This window comes from Leucoraja erinacea, chromosome 28 (assembly GCF_028641065.1).
Source record: "Leucoraja erinacea ecotype New England chromosome 28, Leri_hhj_1, whole genome shotgun sequence".
Classification (NCBI taxonomy): domain Eukaryota; kingdom Metazoa; phylum Chordata; class Chondrichthyes; order Rajiformes; family Rajidae; genus Leucoraja; species Leucoraja erinaceus.
This window is the reverse complement of record NC_073404.1, coordinates 32,215,292-32,234,334: the sequence shown is the minus strand read 5'-3', so window position 1 is coordinate 32,234,334 and position 19,043 is coordinate 32,215,292. Positions and strand designations below refer to the sequence as shown.

The following is a 19,043-nucleotide window of genomic DNA, read 5'->3' as shown; positions in this document are numbered from 1 at the left end:
GCCTCATATCACATATTCCAATGGAATCTTCCAAATATCCCACTGGCATTTCTTCAAACATTCCCTGACTTAGACAAAAGGTACAGGAAGTAGGCCAGTCGGCCCTTTGATGTGATCATATCTGATCGTCCCCAATCAGTACCCCGTTCCTGCCTTCTCCCTATATCCTCTGCTATCTTTAAGAGCCATATCTAGCTCTCTCTTGAAAGTATCCAGAGAACCTGCCTCCATTGCCCTCTGAGGCAGATAATTCCACAGACTCACAACTCTGTCGAGACCCATCTTTACTGAGAGATGGGGAAAGGGAAACGATAGATATAGATGGTGATGTAGATATAGAACAAATAAATGAAAGATATGCAAAAAAGTAAAGATGATAAAGGAGACAGGCCACTGTTAGCTGTGGGCTAGGTGAAAAGGAGTTACAGACAATGAGACTCAACAAGACGACTTGTGTGGGTTAGGGACAGAGAGAGAGGGAAAACAAGGGTTACATAATAGCTGCCTAAGAAATATGAGGTGCTGTTCCTCCAATTTGCGATTGGCCTCACTCTGACAATGGAGGAGGCCCAGGACAGAAAGGTCAGTGTGGGAATGGGCGCAATTTACCCCAATTTTGTCATTTCACAGAAGAATCCCAACCTGAAACATCACCTATCCATGTCCTGCAGACTCGCTGCTTGACCCATTGAGTTACAGGGGTGGAAAAACTGGCAGTAAGGGTGAGCTGAGGGAAGGAAGTCAAAGGAAGGGGGTGCAAGTATGGGCATGGCCAGAATGTGCAGGTTCATTCTGTAGGATGAAGGTGTGGCTCAGTAGCGCAAGGACTCAAAGCACCAATACTCATCAAATTAGACAAATATTTGCAATTTTATATAAAAACACCTTTTATTTCTTTTTGTTGTTGATAAAGCTCTTCATACATTGCAATTCCCGTTGAAGAAAACCATTTACAAGCAGTGCCAGAGATAACCAACTGTTACAACATTCTTGTTGTGTTTGGCCAACATTTGCCAACCCATTAGATAGTCGGCTCCTGTCAGTCTGGTGACTTGCCGGCCCAGGATGTCAGAAAGTGCACGGATGATGAGCCATGAATCCCATCACGGAGCAGATACCAACCCTGAACCTGTAAACCCCAGAAGATAAACGCACAACACTGAGAAATACCACACACTCACTGGGAAGCCAAATGCAAGCAAGTCTTCATTGGCACAAAAAAATCTTCATTGAGTCACTCCAGCACATTTTTCTCTTTAAATTTGTGCTTTTAAAAACAAATAGCAGCAGCACTGTTCAACGTTTCACCGACTGCACAGGGCTATCCAATAGACAAGCTCGTCTCTGCTTGCGTTTGACCACAGCCCTCATTAGAAGGTAGGCAGCACACAGCACAGAACAACAGTGAAGCAGTGCAAATCGAATCATTACATTTACAGTTTAGGTCTTGTTCAAAATGGACTGAGCTACAATCTGCCCAAGTCCATAGCAGCAACTATCAAGCATCACTGGGCCAGCCAAACTCTCCCCTCTACAGCCTACAGTGTAAGTGCCACTTCCAGCCAGTATCACAAAGATTAATATCTTCTTGCATGTCCATTAAAAGGGACACAATTAAAAACATTAAAGATAAAATAATTAGGATTAATTTTAGAAATGTTTAAAAATGATTTCCATGACCAAGCTTTAAGGCTGGCCTGGGCTTAACAGATTTACGATATTCCAGGGCCATTTGGGGAAACAGAACATTGAAGCTTAATCCATTTACGAGAGATTCAGCTGAAACTACGTTAGTATTTGCCATCAGATTTACATATCCTATGGGAGACATTAATTTTTTATTATTATAGTGTGGTCAAAGATTAGTTCCTCAACTTATGTTAAATGCCCCAGAAGGGGGTGAGGTTCCTGGTTTCTTTTTCGTAAACATCTGCGATCACCCCGATGGGGGACTGCACCATTTTCACGCTGTTCTTGCCAAAGAGTTTCCGCTCGTACTCAATGAGCTGCTTCCAGAAGCCCACGTTGGGCCGGATGATGGGCCGGCGAGATTTGACCCAGTTATGAGCCTCTAGCAGGGAGATCTTGTGGAACTTCATCAGGTACACAATACAAAGAGAGGCGGATCTACTGACTCCAGCCACGCAGTGCACCAAAGCAGATCCATGCTTCTTGCTAATGCTGTGGATCTTGTCGGCAATGCTGTCGAAGTAAAGGGAGAGTGGGGCATGGGGCAGGTCTGCCACTGGCACCTTGACATACTCCACCTCAGGCCAGTTGGCATTGGGGATCTCCATGGTGGCGTTAATAATGCAGGTGATGCCCTTGGACAGGACCAGGTTGCGGTTGGCAGCTGCATTCCCACTGCTCAGGTAGAGGAAGGGGGTGATCTGTGCAATCCCACCCAGCACCCCTCCAGTCACTAGCCGGGGCTTAGAGGAGGGACCGGGCGGGGTGCGGTGAAAAAAGCTTTGACTGCGGGAACTCATTGAAGTGTTGCCTCAGCGCTGCTGTACATCAGCGGGCCAGGAACTAAAGCTGCAATCAGGCTTTCTGCCAGCCAATATTACTGGACCTGAAAAACAGCGAGAGAATATGATTATATCATGATTACAGCCAGATAAGCAACTGTTCACTCTGACAGCACTGAAAACATACCCAACCCGCCCAACCAAGTACCCACTTGATCCATATAAATATTGTGTATATACTTACTGTAATACTTTTACTGAACTGCATGCAAAAATGTAATTTCACTCGTGAAGTGTACCATTGAATTTTGGATCTGTCTGGAATTTCATCGAATAGACTTTCAACTAAGAAAATTGTGGCAATGCTTGGTCAAGGCCCTTAGAAACACCTTCTATTCACATCGCTACTTTAAACAAGGAAACCATCCACAGAACTTCACAGAAACAAAGCCAAGATATTCAAGAAACAAGTGGTCCACATCAGACGACCAAACTCCTGGGAAACTTGGTGTTGATGCAGAAACAGGAATGGAGATTTGTCAAGTCCCAAAGTACGACGATAGGGACAGGAATGAAAAGGTAGCTCGAAATGTAAACAGCGAGAGAACATGACAGGACCCTAACCCTGAAATCAGCCGAGAACGTGGATCAGGAACATCTGTGGAGTAAGTGAGACCTTTTACTAAGAGTTAAGTCAAAGGTAAAGAGTGTTTTATTGTCACTTGGACCAAAGCGGAACAATGACATTCTTACTTGTAGCTGCACAATCTGGACAAAAACCTTCGATAAACAAAATAAATAAATATACCAATATAGTCCCAATTGCAAAATAGCTCATAACTCTTAGTTTAATTGGAGTTTGTGGTGTTCAATAGTCTGATGGTTGTTGGAAAGAAGCTGTTCTTGAACCTGGATGTTACTGTTTTCAGGCTCCTGTATCTTCTTCCTGAAGGTTGCAGCGAGATGAGAGCATGGCCAGGGGGGTGTGGGTCTCTGGTGATGCTGGCTGCCTTTTTGAGGCAGCGCCTCCTGTAGATCCCTTCAATGGTGGGGAGGTCAGTACCTGTGATGGACCTTCGATGGTGGGGAGGTCAGTACCTGTGATGGACCGGGCAGTGTCCCCAACTCTTTCTAATCTCTTTCACTCCCGGGCATCCGTTGCCAAACATGATGCAATCAGTCAATATGCCCCCACCACACACTTGTAGATGTTCAAGAGTGTATTCATCGACATGCAAAATCTTCAAATCTGAGCAATGTTGATGGTGCATAAAACACTCCGAACCAACAAACTGGTGCCCCGCACGCACGCACGCCAGGTTGATTGCATTCGTCGAATCAGGGCGGACAATGTGAAGGTTGCAAACTTCCACAGCTGATGCAATACGGAATCAGTAAAAAGGTGACTGGTGCCTTTATGTGAGATTATATGAGGAGTTCCACTTCAATTACATGGTGCTTTAGTAACACTGCCGCATGAATATTGTAGAGATAAGGTCTCCAAGAATGTGCTTGCTATGGGAAGAGTGTAATACATTCACCGGATTAGTTCCCCGAACAACAGCGTTTTTGTTGACCAGACCTGTATTATCCAAGGTTTAAGGAATAAGAATGGTCTCACCAAAACTTAGAAGATTCTTTAAGCACTCAATTGGTTGGAAAAGGGAGTCAGAAAAGGGAGCAAGCTTTTTGAGGGGAGAAATATCTTCAGACTGTGAATCTTTGGAATTTTGTGGAGGACTATGCAGACACTGACACTGGTATTGAACATGGCAGCAGTTGTTGCAAAAAGGTAAATGAACGAAATGTGGAAACATGAAAGGAACTGCCGTCAAAGGCCAGCAGAGGACACCGGTCACTAATTTAGAGACAGGATTCTGGAGCAAAATACAAGGTGCTGGAAGAACAGAGGGTCAAGGCAGCATCAGTGGTGGGACATAGCCATGAGCAAGGGCCACATATGCTGATGTCCAATTTTGATTCAATTCAACAGTGGATTTGGTTCAAAGTACCCGTTTTTTATTTGTTCTTATTAAAATACATTTCATCAGTTTCTGCTTGATTACCCATTCAGAAGTCTCTCTGTAACATTTAACTTCTCCTGAACTAACAGCCATTGGAGGAATTTACCCGTGTAATGGGATGTTAACATAACTCTAGTAATGTCACCATTCTTGACCAGGCCCTTTGGCCTGTGTGCTGACCATGATGCCGAGACCAACATAATCCATATCCATGCACCTATCCTAAAGTCCCTTAAATGCCTTAATCTCTGCCGCAACCATCTCGTTCCAGACCTCCACCATCCTCTGTCTGTAAAAAAACTTATCCCACATATTTTCCTCCCACACCCACGTTTCCACAATGGCCACAACACCATATTCCCAGCACCGATCCAGGATCTAAGCCCATCTGCCTTCTCCACAATACTTGCATTTGAACAAACACACTTCAGCCCTTCAGTGTCGCCATGTTCCTGCACCTCTCCCTGCCCATTCTTCCGTTGAGACTTAGTGGTCCTAACCTCTATCTTCCCATCACTCCTTCAATATCTGACCTGTTGCTCTGGTTCCCACCTGAGTCTCTAGTTTAAACCCTTCCAGATAGGACTAGCGAACCTCCCTGCAAGTGTTAACATTATCTAGAACCTTTTAGTAATCTATGTATACAGAGTGGTGTGCATGTGTTCCTGTGATAAATGCGGTCCTAATGATATTGTTCCGTACAAGTAGAACTACATAATCAACCTGTATTTAAAGTTAAAACAGAGATGACCACTGTAAATTTCACATTGCTGTGAAAACTGACAAAAGCATTAAAGCTGAGAATAGCAGCGTATTAACTCTGCTCATCAATGTTTGTTATTACAAATTAATAATGCATTCAGCTTTTTAAATATTTATAAGCTGGTTCTCATTCCAACTTTTCTTTGATGGAATTGTTCTTCTTTCCTAAACCGGAGAAAACCCACGGGGTCACGGGGAGAACATGTAAACACCGCACTGACAGCACCCGTAGTCTCTGGTGCTGTGAGGCAGCAACTCCAGTGCTGAGCCACCCTAGTGATGGCTGTTCGGGGAACTCAGGCTCAAAATTGATGACCTGGAATCTGAGCTTCAAACTGTGGCACCTGTGATTACCTGGATACTGTGTCATCGAGGCAGAGTCATACAACATGGAAGCAGGCCCTTCGGCCCAACTTGCCCACACCAACCAACATATCCCATCTGCACTGGTCACAGCTGCCTCCATTTGGCCCATATCCCTCTAAACCTGTGCTATCCATGTACCTGTCCAAATCTTTCTTAAACATTGCATCTGCCTCAACTACCTCCTCTGGCAGCTCGTTCCATTCAACCACCATCCCCTCACCTTAAACGTGGTTAGCAAACAACAAAACCTTGGTACACGTGACACTACGCTAAACTGTGTCCTCTGGTTCTTAATTCACCTACTTTAGGCAAGAGACTCTGCATTTACCCAATCTAGTCCTCTCTTCACTCTCTCCATCTTGACAACTCATTCCTATAACATGGTGACCAAAACTGAACGCAATCCTCTAAATGTGTCCTTGTGATATATATCTGTAACATGACCTCCCAACTTCTATGTTCAATACTCTGACTGATCAAAACCACAGTTAGAATCTCCCGGAGCAGGAGGTCACAGATCAGGCAACCCTCTAGGATGGTGGAGGAGGCACAGCTAATATTAGAGAGGTCTGATCTGCTTGATTATCTTGATTAGATTTTTTTTGGGTTGGTGACAAAGGTGATTGATGTTACCTACATGGATTTCAGCAAAGTACTTGATAAACTCCCCATGGTAGGCTGATCCAGTTACATGGGATTAACAGTGACTTGGTGGTATGGATTTACTGGTTTACTGACAGAAGCAGAGGGTTGTGGGGAAGGACAATATTCGGGATATATATATATTAAAATGATCAGTAAGTTTGCAGATGACACTGAGATTGCTGGGGTCCCAGACTGTGAGGAAGTCTATCGAAGTATACTGTGGCATCTAGATCAGCTACAGTAATGGCCTGAGGAATGGCAGGCGGACTTTAATCTGAGCAAATGTTAGGTGTGGTACTTTGGGAGGTTATTTTGGGAGAAAATATACAATTAATGGCATGATCTTCACCAGTATTAAGCATAGAAAATAGGTGCAGGAGAAGGCCATTTGGCCCTTTGAGCCTGCACCGTGTAGAAGGACCCACAGCTCCCTGAAAATGGCAACACAATAGATGTAGCGGTAACGAAGCTTGCTTTCATCGCTCGGGGCATTGAGTTAATGGAAGTCATGATGCAGCTATATTGTGGCACTTTGACAAGATTCCCTTGAAAGCCAGCTGATTGTCACAAATCCCATAACTACCCTTCCCACATTTCTTGCCGTGATATTTCTCACTCCGGATTAAATCTTCCGTTCCACTGCTTTCACTCAGTGAAGTCAGGCTGGCGGTGTTTGGGGAGCAATCAGCTGTCCCCACACTAACAAACTCTGCAAAATTCATTCTACACACAGGGAGGTTGCTACAAACTCACGACCCAGACACTAATACTACTCAAGGCCAACAAGGTGCCCAGCTGAGGCATCACTACAAAACATCTGTAAGTTGGGACTATTTTTATGTTGCGTTTAGAATGCAACTAACTATGGTCGATATACAACCTAGGATAACAATTCTGAGGGAAACTGCACCGGCAGAGATGTGGTTTTCAGGACAAGCATCACAATGTGGGCTCTGCTTGTCCCTGCAAATGAATCCAGAGGAACAGAAACAAAAATCGGTGTTGTTACTGAGCCAAGAGGATAAGCCAAGAATGAGGCTGTTTGCATCCTGCCACCAGGGAACAGAGGGCAGGAAGGTCGATCTTCAATCAGGCAACAGAGCGCTGGAGTAACTCAGTGGGTAACGCAGCATCTCTGGAGAAAAATAATAGGTGACATATGGGTCAGAACCTTCTTCAGACTTAATCCTTCTTGGGTTTTAAAGGTTTTGCCCTAAAAAACGTCACCTATTCCTTTTTCTTCAGAAATGCTGCCTGACCCACTGAGTTATTCCTGCATTTCATGTCTGTCTTTAGTATAAACTAGCATCTGCAGTTCCTTCCTACACATCCTCCATTTACAGTTGCAGTCAGTGTAGGAGGGTGCTCAATGCCTACATCACCAGGCCCACAAACTGCCCAACACAAAGCAGCACAGTATGTCAGGATTGTGGCGTTTGCACGTTCTTCCTTTGACTACGAGGTTGCTCCGAGTGCTCCAGTTTCATCCATACCCCAGACTGGCCACTGGTGTTAAATCCATTGGCACCCAACAGCCATGTCAATTCTGAGCCAGGGGATCCTCAGTTGTCCTGGAAATCTCACCCCTATTCCCAGGATCAGTTGGTTTCACTTGAATTGTAATCTGAAAGGTCTTGGTCATGTGAATGCATTTGGAATGGGCCTGGTAGAGCAGAACGTCAGAGACAGCAAGGGTTTATACCCTTGGCCTTCTTCACTTCCTGCAGCCAAGTTCAATCCTGGGAGAGGACAAACACAAGGTCCACGTTAAACTGGGGCATTGTGAACAACCCAAAGCCAATAATAAGCAGACAAAATGTTAGGAAGGAACTGCAGATGCTGGTTTAAACCAAAGATAGACACAAAATGCTGTAGTAACTCAGCGGGTCAGACAGCATCTCTGGAGAAAAGGAATAGGTGATGCTTCATCACCTTAATTAAACTCCTCCCATTCCCACACTGACCTTTCTGTCCTGGACCTCCTCCACTGTCCAGTGAGGTCAAACAGCACCTCATATTTCACTTGGGGCAGCTCACAACCCAGGGATATGAATATTGACTTTAACTTCAAGTAACCCTTGCTTTCCCTCTCTCTCTCCAATCCTTCCCCACCCTAATCATTGTACTAGCCTCAAAGTCATCTTGTAGGCGACAGATAGCACAATGGGCTACGAGTTCGGCTGGCGACCGGAAGGTAGCCGGTTCAAATCCCGCTTGGAGTGCATACTGTCGTTGTGTCCTTGGGCAAGACACTTCACCCACCTTTGCCTGTAATGGAATGTAATTACGGCGGCAGGCGCGGGCTCACCGCGACGCCCTGTGTCTCCCTTTCAAGGGAGATGCTAAAAATGCATTTCGTTGTCTCTGTACTGTACACTGACAATGACAATAAATTGAATCATTTCATTTCATTTTTTCATTTCAGTCTCATTGCCTGTAACCACACAGCTAACAATGGCCTGTTTCATAGAAACATAGAAACATAGAAATTAGGTGCAGGAGTAGGCCATTCGGCCCTTCGAGCCTGCACCGCCATTTAATATGATCATGGCTGATCATCCAACTCAGTATCCCGTACCTGCCTTCTCTCCATACCCCCTGATCCCCTTAGCCACAAGGGCCACATCTAACTCCCTCTTAAATATAGCCAATGAACTGGCCTTAACTACCCTCTGTGGCAGAGAGCTCCAGAGATTCACCACTCTCTGTGTGAAAAAAGTTCTCCTCATCTCGGTTTTAAAGGATTTCCCCTTCATCCTTAAGCTGTGACCCCTGGTCCTGGACTTCCCCAACATCGGGAGCAATTTTCCTGCATCTAGCCTGTCCAACTCCTTAAGAATTTTGTAAGTTTCTATAAGATCCCCTCTCAATCTTCTAAATTCTAGAGAGTTTAAACCAAGTCTATCCAGTCTTTCTTCATAAGACAGTCCTGACATCCCAGGAATCAGTCTGGTGAACCTTCTCTGCACTCCCCCTATGGCAATAATGTCCTTCCTCAGATTTGGAGACCAAAACTGCACGCAATACTCCAGGTGTGGTCTCACCAAGACCCTATACAACTGCAGTAGAACCTCCCTGCTCCTATACTCAAATCCTCTTGCTATGAAAGCCAACATGCCATTCGCTTTCTTTACTGCCTGCTGCACCTGCATGCCTACCTTCAATGACTGGTGTACCATGACACCCAGGTCTCGCTGCATCTCCCCCTTTCCCAATCGGCCACCGTTTAGATAATAATCTGCTTTCCCGTTTTTGCCACCAAAATGGATAACCTCACATTTATCCACATTAAACTGCATCTGCCAAACATTTGCCCACTCACCCAGCCTATCCAAGTCACCTTGCAGTCTCCTAGCATCCTCCTCACACCTAACACTGCCCCCCAGCTTAGTGTCATCTGCAAACTTGGAGATATTGCCTTCAATTCCCTCATCCAGATCATTAATATATATTGTAAATAGCTGGGGTCCCAGTACTGAGCCTTGCGGTACCCCACTAGTCACTGCCTGCCATTGTGAAAAGGACCCGTTTACTCCTACTCTTTGCTTCCTGTTTGCCAGCCAGTTCTCTATCCACATCAATACTGAACCCCCAATGCCATGTGCTTTAAGTTTGTATACTAATCTCTTATGTGGGACCTTGTCGAAAGCCTTCTGGAAGTCCAGATACACCACATCCACTGGTTCTCCCCTATCCACGCTACTAGTTACATCCTCGAAAAATTCTATAAGATTCGTCAGACATGATTTACCTTTCGTAAATCCATGCTGACTTTGTCCAATGATTTCACCACTTTCCAAATGTGCTGCTATCCCATCTTTAATAACTGACTCTAGCAGTTTCCCCACTACCGATGTTAGGCTAACTGGTCTGTAATTCCCCGTTTTCTCTCTCCCTCCCTTCTTAAAAAGTGGGGTTACGTTTGCTACCCGCCAATCCTCTGGAACTACTCCAGAATCTAAAGAGTTTTGAAAGATTATTACTAATGTATCCACTATTTCTGGAGCTACTTCCTTAAGTACTCTGGGATGCAGCCTATCTGGCCCTGGGGATTTATCGGCCTTTAATCCATTCAATTTACCCAACACCACTTCCCGGCTAACCTGGATTTCACTCAATTCCTCCACCTCCTTTGACCCGCGGGCCCCTGCTATTTCCGGCAGATCATTTATGTCTTCCTTAGTGAAGACGGAACCAAAGTAGTTATTCAATTGGTCCGCCATATCCTGGTTCCCCATGATCAACTCACCTGTTTCTGACTGCAAGGGACCTACATTTGTTTTAACTAATCTCTTTCTTTTCACATATCTATAAAAACTTTTGCAGTCAGTTTTTATGTTCACTGCCAGTTTTCTTTCATAATCCATTTTTCCTTTTCTAATTAAGCCCTTCGTCCTCCTCCGCTGGTCTCTGAATTTCTCCCAGTCCTCCGGTATGCTGCTTTTTCTGGCTAGTTTGTACGCATCATCCTTTGCTTTGATACTATCCCTGATTTCCCTTGTTATCCATGGATGCACTACCTTCCTTGATTTATTCTTTTGCCAAACTGGGATGAACAATTTTTGTAGTTCATCCATGCAGTCTTTAAATGCCTTCCATTGCATATCCACCGTCAACCCTTTTAGAATTAATTGCCATTTAATCTTGGCCAATTCACGTCTCATACCCTCAAAGTTACCTTTCTTTAAGTTCAAAACCATTGTTTCTGAATTAACAATGTCACTCTCCATCCTAATGAAGAACTCAATCATATTATGGTCACTCTTGCCCAAGGGGCCACGCACAACAAGACTACTAACTAACCCTTCCTCATTACTCAATACCCAGTCTAAAATAGCCAGCTCTCTCGTTGGTTCCTCTACATGTTGGTTTAGATAACTATCCCGCATACATTCCAAGAAATCCTCTTCCTCAGCACCCCTGCCAGTTTGATTCACCCAATCTATATGTAGATTGAAGTCACCCATTATAACTGCTTTGCCTTTGTCGCAAGCATTTCTAATTTCCTGTTTGATGCCATCCCCAACTTCACTACTACTGTTAGGTGGCCTGTACACAACACCCACCAGCGTTTTCTGCCCCTTATTGTTTCGCAGCTCTACCCATACCGATTCCACATCCTCCAAACTAATGTCCTTCCTTTCCATTGCGTTAATCTCCTCTCTAACCAGCAACACTACCCCACCTCCTTTTCCTTTCTCTCTATCCCTCCTGAATATTGAATATCCCGGGATGTTCAGCTCCCAGCCTTGGTCACCCTGGAGCCATGTCTCCGTGATCCCAACTATATCATAATCATTAATGGCTATCTGCACGTTCAACTCATCCACCTTATTACGAATACTCCTTGCATTGAGACACAAAGCCTTCAGGCTTGTTTTTACAACGCTCTTACCCCTTATACAATTATGTTGAAAAGTGGCCCTTTTTGATTTTTGCCCTGGTTTTGTCTGCCTGCCACTTTTACTTTTCACCTTGCTACCTATTGCTTCTACCTTCATTTTACACCCCCCTGCCCCTCTGCTCTTGTACCCATCCCCCTGCCACATTAGTTTAAATCCTCCCCGACAGCAGTAGCAAACACCCCCCCAAGGACATTGGTTCCATTCCATTCCAGGTGCAGACCGTCCTGTTTGTACTGGTCCCACCTCCCCCAGAACTGGTTCCAATGCCCTAAAAATTTGAATCCCTCCCCCTTGCACCATTTTTCAAGCCACGTATTCATCTGCAATATCCTCCTATTTCTGCTCTGACTGGCCCGTGGTACTGGTAGTAATCCAGAGATTATTACCTTTGAGGTCCTACTTTTAAGCTTATCTCCTAGCTCCCTAAATTCATCCTTTAGGACCTCATCCCTTTTTTTACCTATATCGTTGGTGCCAATATGCACCACGACAACTGGCTGTTCACCCTCCCCCTCCAGAATGTTCTGCAGCCGTTCAGTGACATCCCTGACCCTTGCACCAGGGAGGCAACATACCATCCTGGAGTCTCTTTTGCGGCCGCAGAAACGCCTATCTATTCCCCTGACAATTGAATCCCCTATTACTATTGCCCTTCCACTCTTTTTCCCCCCCTCATGTGCCGCAGAGCCACCCATGGTGCCATGAACTTGGCTGCTGCTGCCTTCCCCTGATGAGCAATCTCCCTCAACAGTTTCCAAAATGGTATACCTGTTTAGGAGGGAGATGACCGCAGGGGACTCCTGCACTACCTGCCTACTGCTTTGCTGACTATTGGCCACCCGTTCCCCTTCTGTCCTCTTACCTTTTACCTGCGGGTTTCATTTATCATCGTTACTTATGCTGCATATCTTTCATTCATTTGTTCTATATCTCTCTACGTCATTGTCTATCTCTCTCGTTTCCCTTTCCCCCAACTCTCAGTCTCAAGAAGGGTCTCGACCCGAAGCGTCACCTATTCCTTTTCTCCAGAGATGTGGTTTGACCCGCTGAGTTACTACAGCTTTTTGTGACTATCTTTGCCAATAATCAGCAGTTAATCACAAGGAACAGAGTCAGGAACAGCCGGTCCCAGATTCTTCAATCTTTTCTTAGTGTGCAGCACCCAAGACCCAAGATTAAATATCTTTCATTTCTCAGCACATCTAATCTTGTCGATAAAAGGCACTGCAAAAATAAAAGAGAGGACTATTCATCTTGTGCATTGGTGGTTGGTGGAAATGAATGCTGACGTTAGCTGTTGCATGACATCACTAGCCATGAATAACATCTCGTATATTCTGCCTAATTTATTCACACACACTAGATGTCTGTCTCTCCACGGACTGGCTGTGAAACCCTAGCAACATGTCACATATAGCTCCTCAATCTACTCAAACCAGAGCCCACGCTGCGATCACACACGGTGTCTGCTTCAGATGATTCAAAATCCTTAAACCCAGTGCTCAGAAAAAATGTAAAAGGCAAGAGTCGACCCCCTCCCACCACGTCACCCCAGTGGTCACTAGTTACATAATAGGTTCAAGAGCAGAGACAACAAACATTATAGCCCACAGATAACAGCCCGTGGCAAGGTCCGTCTAACGCCGCTGATCATATCAAACTCTATTGACGTATCAAAATCCCACAGCTCTTTAGAGAAATACTTACTCACAAATCGAACATCTGCCCCTTCAACACAATTTCAGATTGGATTCTGCAGAGATATTACCCGACAATAAAACACAAACGTGTGTTGGTTCATTGTGGGAACTCGCAGGATGAAAACTAGGCACCATGACAGCAGAAAGGAGAGCTCTGTTGCTTTACTCATCACCACAGGTTCCTGAACCCCTTCAACCCAACCTCCCACTGAACCCCCTCTGCTGGTACCCCCAACTCTACACACCAGCATCGACCCTGAACCCTGTCTGCCAAGCCCCCTCCACTGGGCTACCCAGCTTTAATCCCCAACACAGGTCCCCGGACCCCCTCCGTGGCCCAACCAGTCACACCCCCTCCACTTTACATTTAAAATTATTAAGGGATTGGACAGGGAAGATGCAGGAAAAATGTTCCCGATGTTGGGGGAGTCCAGAACCAGGGGTCACAGTTTAGGAATAAGGGATAGGCCATTCACTGAAGGTATTCAAGAGGCCTGTCCCACTTGGCTGTCATTCGCGCACCATTTACGCGACATGCTAGCGTGTGGGTAGCGTGTGGGTAGCGTGTGGGTAGCGTGTGGACAGGCACATGGAGTGGTGTGGAGGAGTGTGGACTTCGTCCTGCACTAAATCTTCGCGCGCCACCGGCCTGTCACGTAACTGACGGCCAAAGTGGGACACGCCCAAGACCCTGGCGTGACGCAACATCTCACCTCCAACAGCAGCAAACGATCGTCAGACTCGGCCTGGGGCTCACGGCCGTTGCGGTCCGGATCCGCCCCCACTCCTACTCCCAGAGCGGGGCCAAGACGATTGGAGATTAACACAAAATGCTGGAGTAACTCAGCGGGACCAGCAGCATCTGTGGAGAGAAGCAATGGGTGACGTATTGGGTCGAGACCCTTCTTTCAGACTGAAGAAGTCTCGACCCGAAACATCACCCATTCCTTCTCTCCAGAGATGCTGCCGGTCCCACTGAGTTACTCCAGCATTTTGTGTCCATCTTCAAATGACGTCACGCGCTCCAGACGGCTGTGACCATCGCACGTCAGTCACTGTCTGATGTGTAAATAACGGCGCAAGTGGGACAGGCCCTTTAGATTTAGCTCTTAGGGCTAAAGGAATCAAGGGATATGGGGAGGAAGCGGGAACGGGTACTGATTTTAGATGATCAGCCACGATCATATTGACAATATACAATAGGTGCAGGATCTTCCCCGTTCAATCAGTACCCCGTTCCTGCCTTCTCCCCATATCCCTTGACTCCGCTATCTTTAAGAGCTCTATCTAACTCTCTCTTGAAAGCATCCAGAGAACCGGTCTCCACCTGTGGAATTCTCTGAGGCAGAGAATTCCACAGACTCACAACTCTCTGTGTGAAAAAGTATTTCCTCATCTCCGTTCTAAATGGCTTACCCCTTATTCTTAAATCGTGGCCCCTGGTTCTGGACTACCCCAACATCGGGAACATGTTTCCAAACCTTTAATAATCTTATATGTTTCAATAAGATCCCCTCTCACCCTTCTAAATTCCAGAGTGTGCAAGCCCAGCCGCTCCATTCTATCAACATACAGTATGACAGTCCCGCCATCCCGGGAATTAACCTTGTGAACCTACGCTGCGCTCCCTCAATAGCAAGAATGTCCTTCCTCAAATTTGGAGACCAAAAACTGCACACAATACTCCAGGTGTGGTCTCACCAGGTCCCTGTACAACTGCAGAAGGACCTCTTTGCTCCTAGACTCAACTACTCTTGTTATGAAGGCCAACATGCCATTCACTTTCTTCACTGCCTGCTGTACCTGCATGCTTACTTTCAGTGAATGGCGGTGCTGGCTTGAAGGGCCGCATGGCCTACTCCTGCACCTATTTTTCTATGTTTCTACAGACCCCTGAACCCCTTTAACTGAACCCCCTCTGCTGGTCCCTTCAGCTTTACTCACCAGCACATAGCTGCCGTGCCATCGTGGTCAATGTAACTGGGCTGAGATATCCACCACCCACACCAACAATGTTGCTGACAAAACACACACACGTTCCACGGCAGAAGAGCTGCTTGAGTCATTGTTTCCATAATTCCAAAATCTAGAGTGTCATAATCAACAAACAGTATTTGTATATAAAGGAAAAATAAATGTACTGGCTGCATGGTTGTAATATGGGTCACATCCATCTGCCCAAACACCAGTAGACACATCCAAATGCTGCTTTACGTAGACCGCAACAATACCCAATGTTCCACGCCCAAATATGTAAAGAGAAAGAGGCGAATACTCAAGTGTAATAATAATAACGAATAATAAGAAGAAGAAGAATCAAGCCCAGTTTCTTGACAAAACCACTGTGATGCTGCAAGGGAATACATGAGGTGTGCAGCCTTTACAATGTTTCTGAACTTGGTGTCAGAAATCATATTGGTGTCTGTGTTTAGATAACAGTCAAAGTAAGAGCTGGAGATGGCACATCCAGTCTGCTGGATCAAGGCAGAAGTGTAGTGACCAGGACACATTCCAGCTGCCATCATGAGTTGATGGTACTCTGAGCAACAATGGGCTTGGTACTTGCTCCAGTGGGGACTGATCTGTCTGTGCTCTCACCCCCTGCAATGATCTCCTGAAGCTAGTCTGAGTTGAAAGTTGCAATGTCAGGTGTGGCTCCACATTGAACTGGTAACATCCAGCAAAGCTACCAACCAAGTAACACACAGGCAAATTAGAAGCATTGATGTGATCAACTCTCACTCTAATGAACATGTTGGCATTACTACTTGGGTTCAGTTGGGAGTGAGTGCAGTGGAGACGAAGGCTGTAAGGCTGGTATTGAAGACATCTCCAGAACTAACCGTGCCTCTAAACAAGCCTCTCAGTAGATACAGAGGAAAGCTGCCATGAAATTCAGGGCTAATCTAAATCCTGGCCTTAGGTCCGTTCCATGGCCAGAATGTGAGAGCATGTTGTCACCAGGCAGTCTCTGCTTCCCCACAGTAAACTTCACTCATCCTGCCCCCCTCTGCTCAAAAACCCCAGGGCAGCGCCAAGCAAACCTGTCGCCCATCCTTCTCCCAAACGGGAATACTAGTGGCACAGTGTCTCTTAACGCTCAACACAACTTACATGAACACATCCATGTTAACACACGTGTACGTGAACACATCTGTGTTAACACACGTGTACGTGAACACACGTGTACATGAACACATCCGTGTTAACACACGTGTACATGAACACAACCATGTTAACACATCTCGTCAATGAATAATTGAAGATAGACACAAAATGCTGGAGTAACTCAGCGGGACAGGCAGCATCTCTGGAGAGAAGGAATGGGCGACGTTTTGGGTCGAGAACTTTCTTCAAGAGAAGCTGGAGAAGCAATTTAACAATTGTACGATTCTCAGAGGAACGTCTCACTGTGCCTGGGTACATGTGACAAACATGGCAAGTCCACATCAAAGTACGATCAAGGATAGTCCGAGGGTCACCAATGAGGTAGATAGTAGTTCAGAACCGCTCTCTGGTTGTGGTTGGATGGTTCAGTTGCCTGATAACAGCCGGGAAGAAACTGTCCCTGAATCTGGAGGTGTGCGTTTTCACACTTCTGTACCTCTTGCCCGATGGGAGAGGGGAGAAGAGGGAGTGACCGGGGTGAGACTGGTCCTTGATGATGCTGCTGGCCTTGCCGAGGCAGCGTGAGGTGTAGATGGAGTCAGTGGAAGGGAGGGTTGATAGTGTGTGATGGTCTGGGTTGTGTCTACAATTCTCTGGTGTTGGATGGAGCTGTGATGCATCGTAGACACCGAGAGGCAAGAACAAGGACTGACTGTGTTTCTGGCCTCCAGTCCCGGGGAAAGGAGAATACAGAGCCCGGCTCCCAGAGTGGGGACATTGTGCGCCACGGGGCCGTTCGGCCCATCGCCTCCCTGCCCCCCCCCCCCCCCCCGGGGCTTCAGAACCGCTCTGTTCTCGCCAATGTAACGTTTAAACCTCGACCGGCGGCGTCGCCCCGGCAACAACTCACAGAAACCACAGCGCGGATTCCAGCCCCGAACCTGATCATCGTCTCATCCCCGTCCCTCCCACCCCCCCGACACCACCCCAGCGCTGCCCACATACCCCATGTACCCCCACCCCCCCCAACCCCCCCCCCCACCCCCCCGACCCGGACCCCACAGCCCCAGCGCTGCCGACCCGCCCCAGCGCACCCCCCCACGTCCCCCCATGTACCCCCACACATACCAGTGTACCCCCGCCCCCCCCCCCCCCCTCCATGTACCCCCATATCCCCCCCCCCCCCCCCATTCCCCACTCTACCAGTGCCGGCTGCGCCCCATCTCTCTCTCTCTCCCCGGGTGAACTCGCCGCCGCCGCCGCGTTTCCCGACGCAGATTCCGGGGAAATAAAGCGGCGGCTCCGCCTCCCCGACTCTGCTCTTCCGTTTAAAGGCGCCGCCCCGTCACCGACATTCAATATGATGATCGCTGATCATCCACAATCAGTGCCCCGTTCCTGCTATCTCCCCATATCCCTTGATTCATTTAGCCCCAAAAGCTAAATCTAAATCTCTCTTGAAAACATGCAGTGAATTGGCCTCCACTGCCGTCTGTGGCAGAGAATTCCACAGATTCACAACTCAGTGCTTCCTCATCTCAGCCCTAAATGGCCGACCCCTTATTCTTAAACTGTGACCCCTGGTTCTGGACTCCACCAACATCTGGAACATTTTTCCTACATCGAGCCTGTCCAATCCTTGAAAAATGTTATGTTTCAAATCTATAAAAATCCCTCTCATCCTTCAAAATTCCAGTGAATATAAACCCAGTCCATCCTTTCTTTCATCATATGACACTCCCACCAACCCGGGAATTAACCTGGTGAACCTACGCCGCACTCCCTCAATAGCAAGAATGTCCTTCTTCAAACTAGGAGACCAAAACTGCACACAATACTCCAGGTGCAGTCTCACCAGGGACCTGTACAACTGCAGTGGGACCTCCTTGCTCCTATACTCAAATTGTCTTGCTGTGAAGACCAACATGCCATTTGCTTTCTTCACTGCTTGTTGTACCCGCATGCTTACTTTCAGTGTGCAGAAAAGAACTGCAGATGTTGGTTTAAGTCAGTCTGAAGAAGGGTCTCGACCCAAAACGTCACCCATTCTTTCTCTCCAGAGATGCTGCCTGTCCCATTGAGTTACTCAGCATTTTGTGAGTAATGTCAAACCTTCCCTACACCACGGTAGTGTCACAACCTTCCCGGTTGTCCAGATTCGCCTCCATCTCAGGTCTAAGGATTTCTGTTTCTTCAGCTGTGACAATTTCCAACGTTCTGTGGGAAACATTTGCGATTTGCTCCCGAGAGTGGCAGACACTCACACCTTATCGGCAATGGATCTAACATTCACCAAATGTTCACTGATGAACTTCTAAAAGATGGGAGATTCCTGTCCTTGCTTCACTGTTAGAGGGCCAGTGAAAGTCTGGGATGAGAAACTTAAGAACCTGAGCCAAATGACCTCATTGATGGGCTGAATGGCCCAACTCTACTCCCATTCCTTATAACCTTATCAACCTTCCTCAAACACAAATGTTTGAACTGAGGAAAATGTATCTAAGTGACAGAATGAAGCATAAGGTCATAAATGGTAGGAGTAGAATTTGAACATTCGGCCCA

The 19,043-nt window shown here is 46.6% G+C and overlaps 1 protein-coding gene across 3 annotated transcripts; it reads right to left on the bottom strand.

Moving 5' to 3' along the window:
• Positions 1 to 869: 869 nt before the first annotated feature.
• On the bottom strand, positions 870 to 17,978 carry dusp14 (dual specificity phosphatase 14). Of its 3 annotated transcripts, none has more exons than XM_055658215.1 (2): positions 17,685 to 17,978; positions 870 to 2,575 (listed from the first exon to the last, which is right to left on the bottom strand). In XM_055658215.1, exon 2 carries the CDS (start codon positions 2,487 to 2,489, stop codon positions 1,881 to 1,883), a length of 609 nt encoding a protein of 202 aa, XP_055514190.1. In that variant the 5' UTR covers positions 2,490 to 2,575; positions 17,685 to 17,978; the 3' UTR covers positions 870 to 1,880. The 3 variants fall into 3 exon arrangements, with proteins under 3 accessions (XP_055514190.1, XP_055514191.1, XP_055514192.1); XM_055658216.1 differs by lacking the exon at positions 17,685 to 17,978 and adding an exon at positions 15,318 to 15,414; XM_055658217.1 differs by lacking the exon at positions 17,685 to 17,978 and adding an exon at positions 7,853 to 8,002.
• Between the last annotated feature and the right edge of the window lie 1,065 nt (positions 17,979 to 19,043).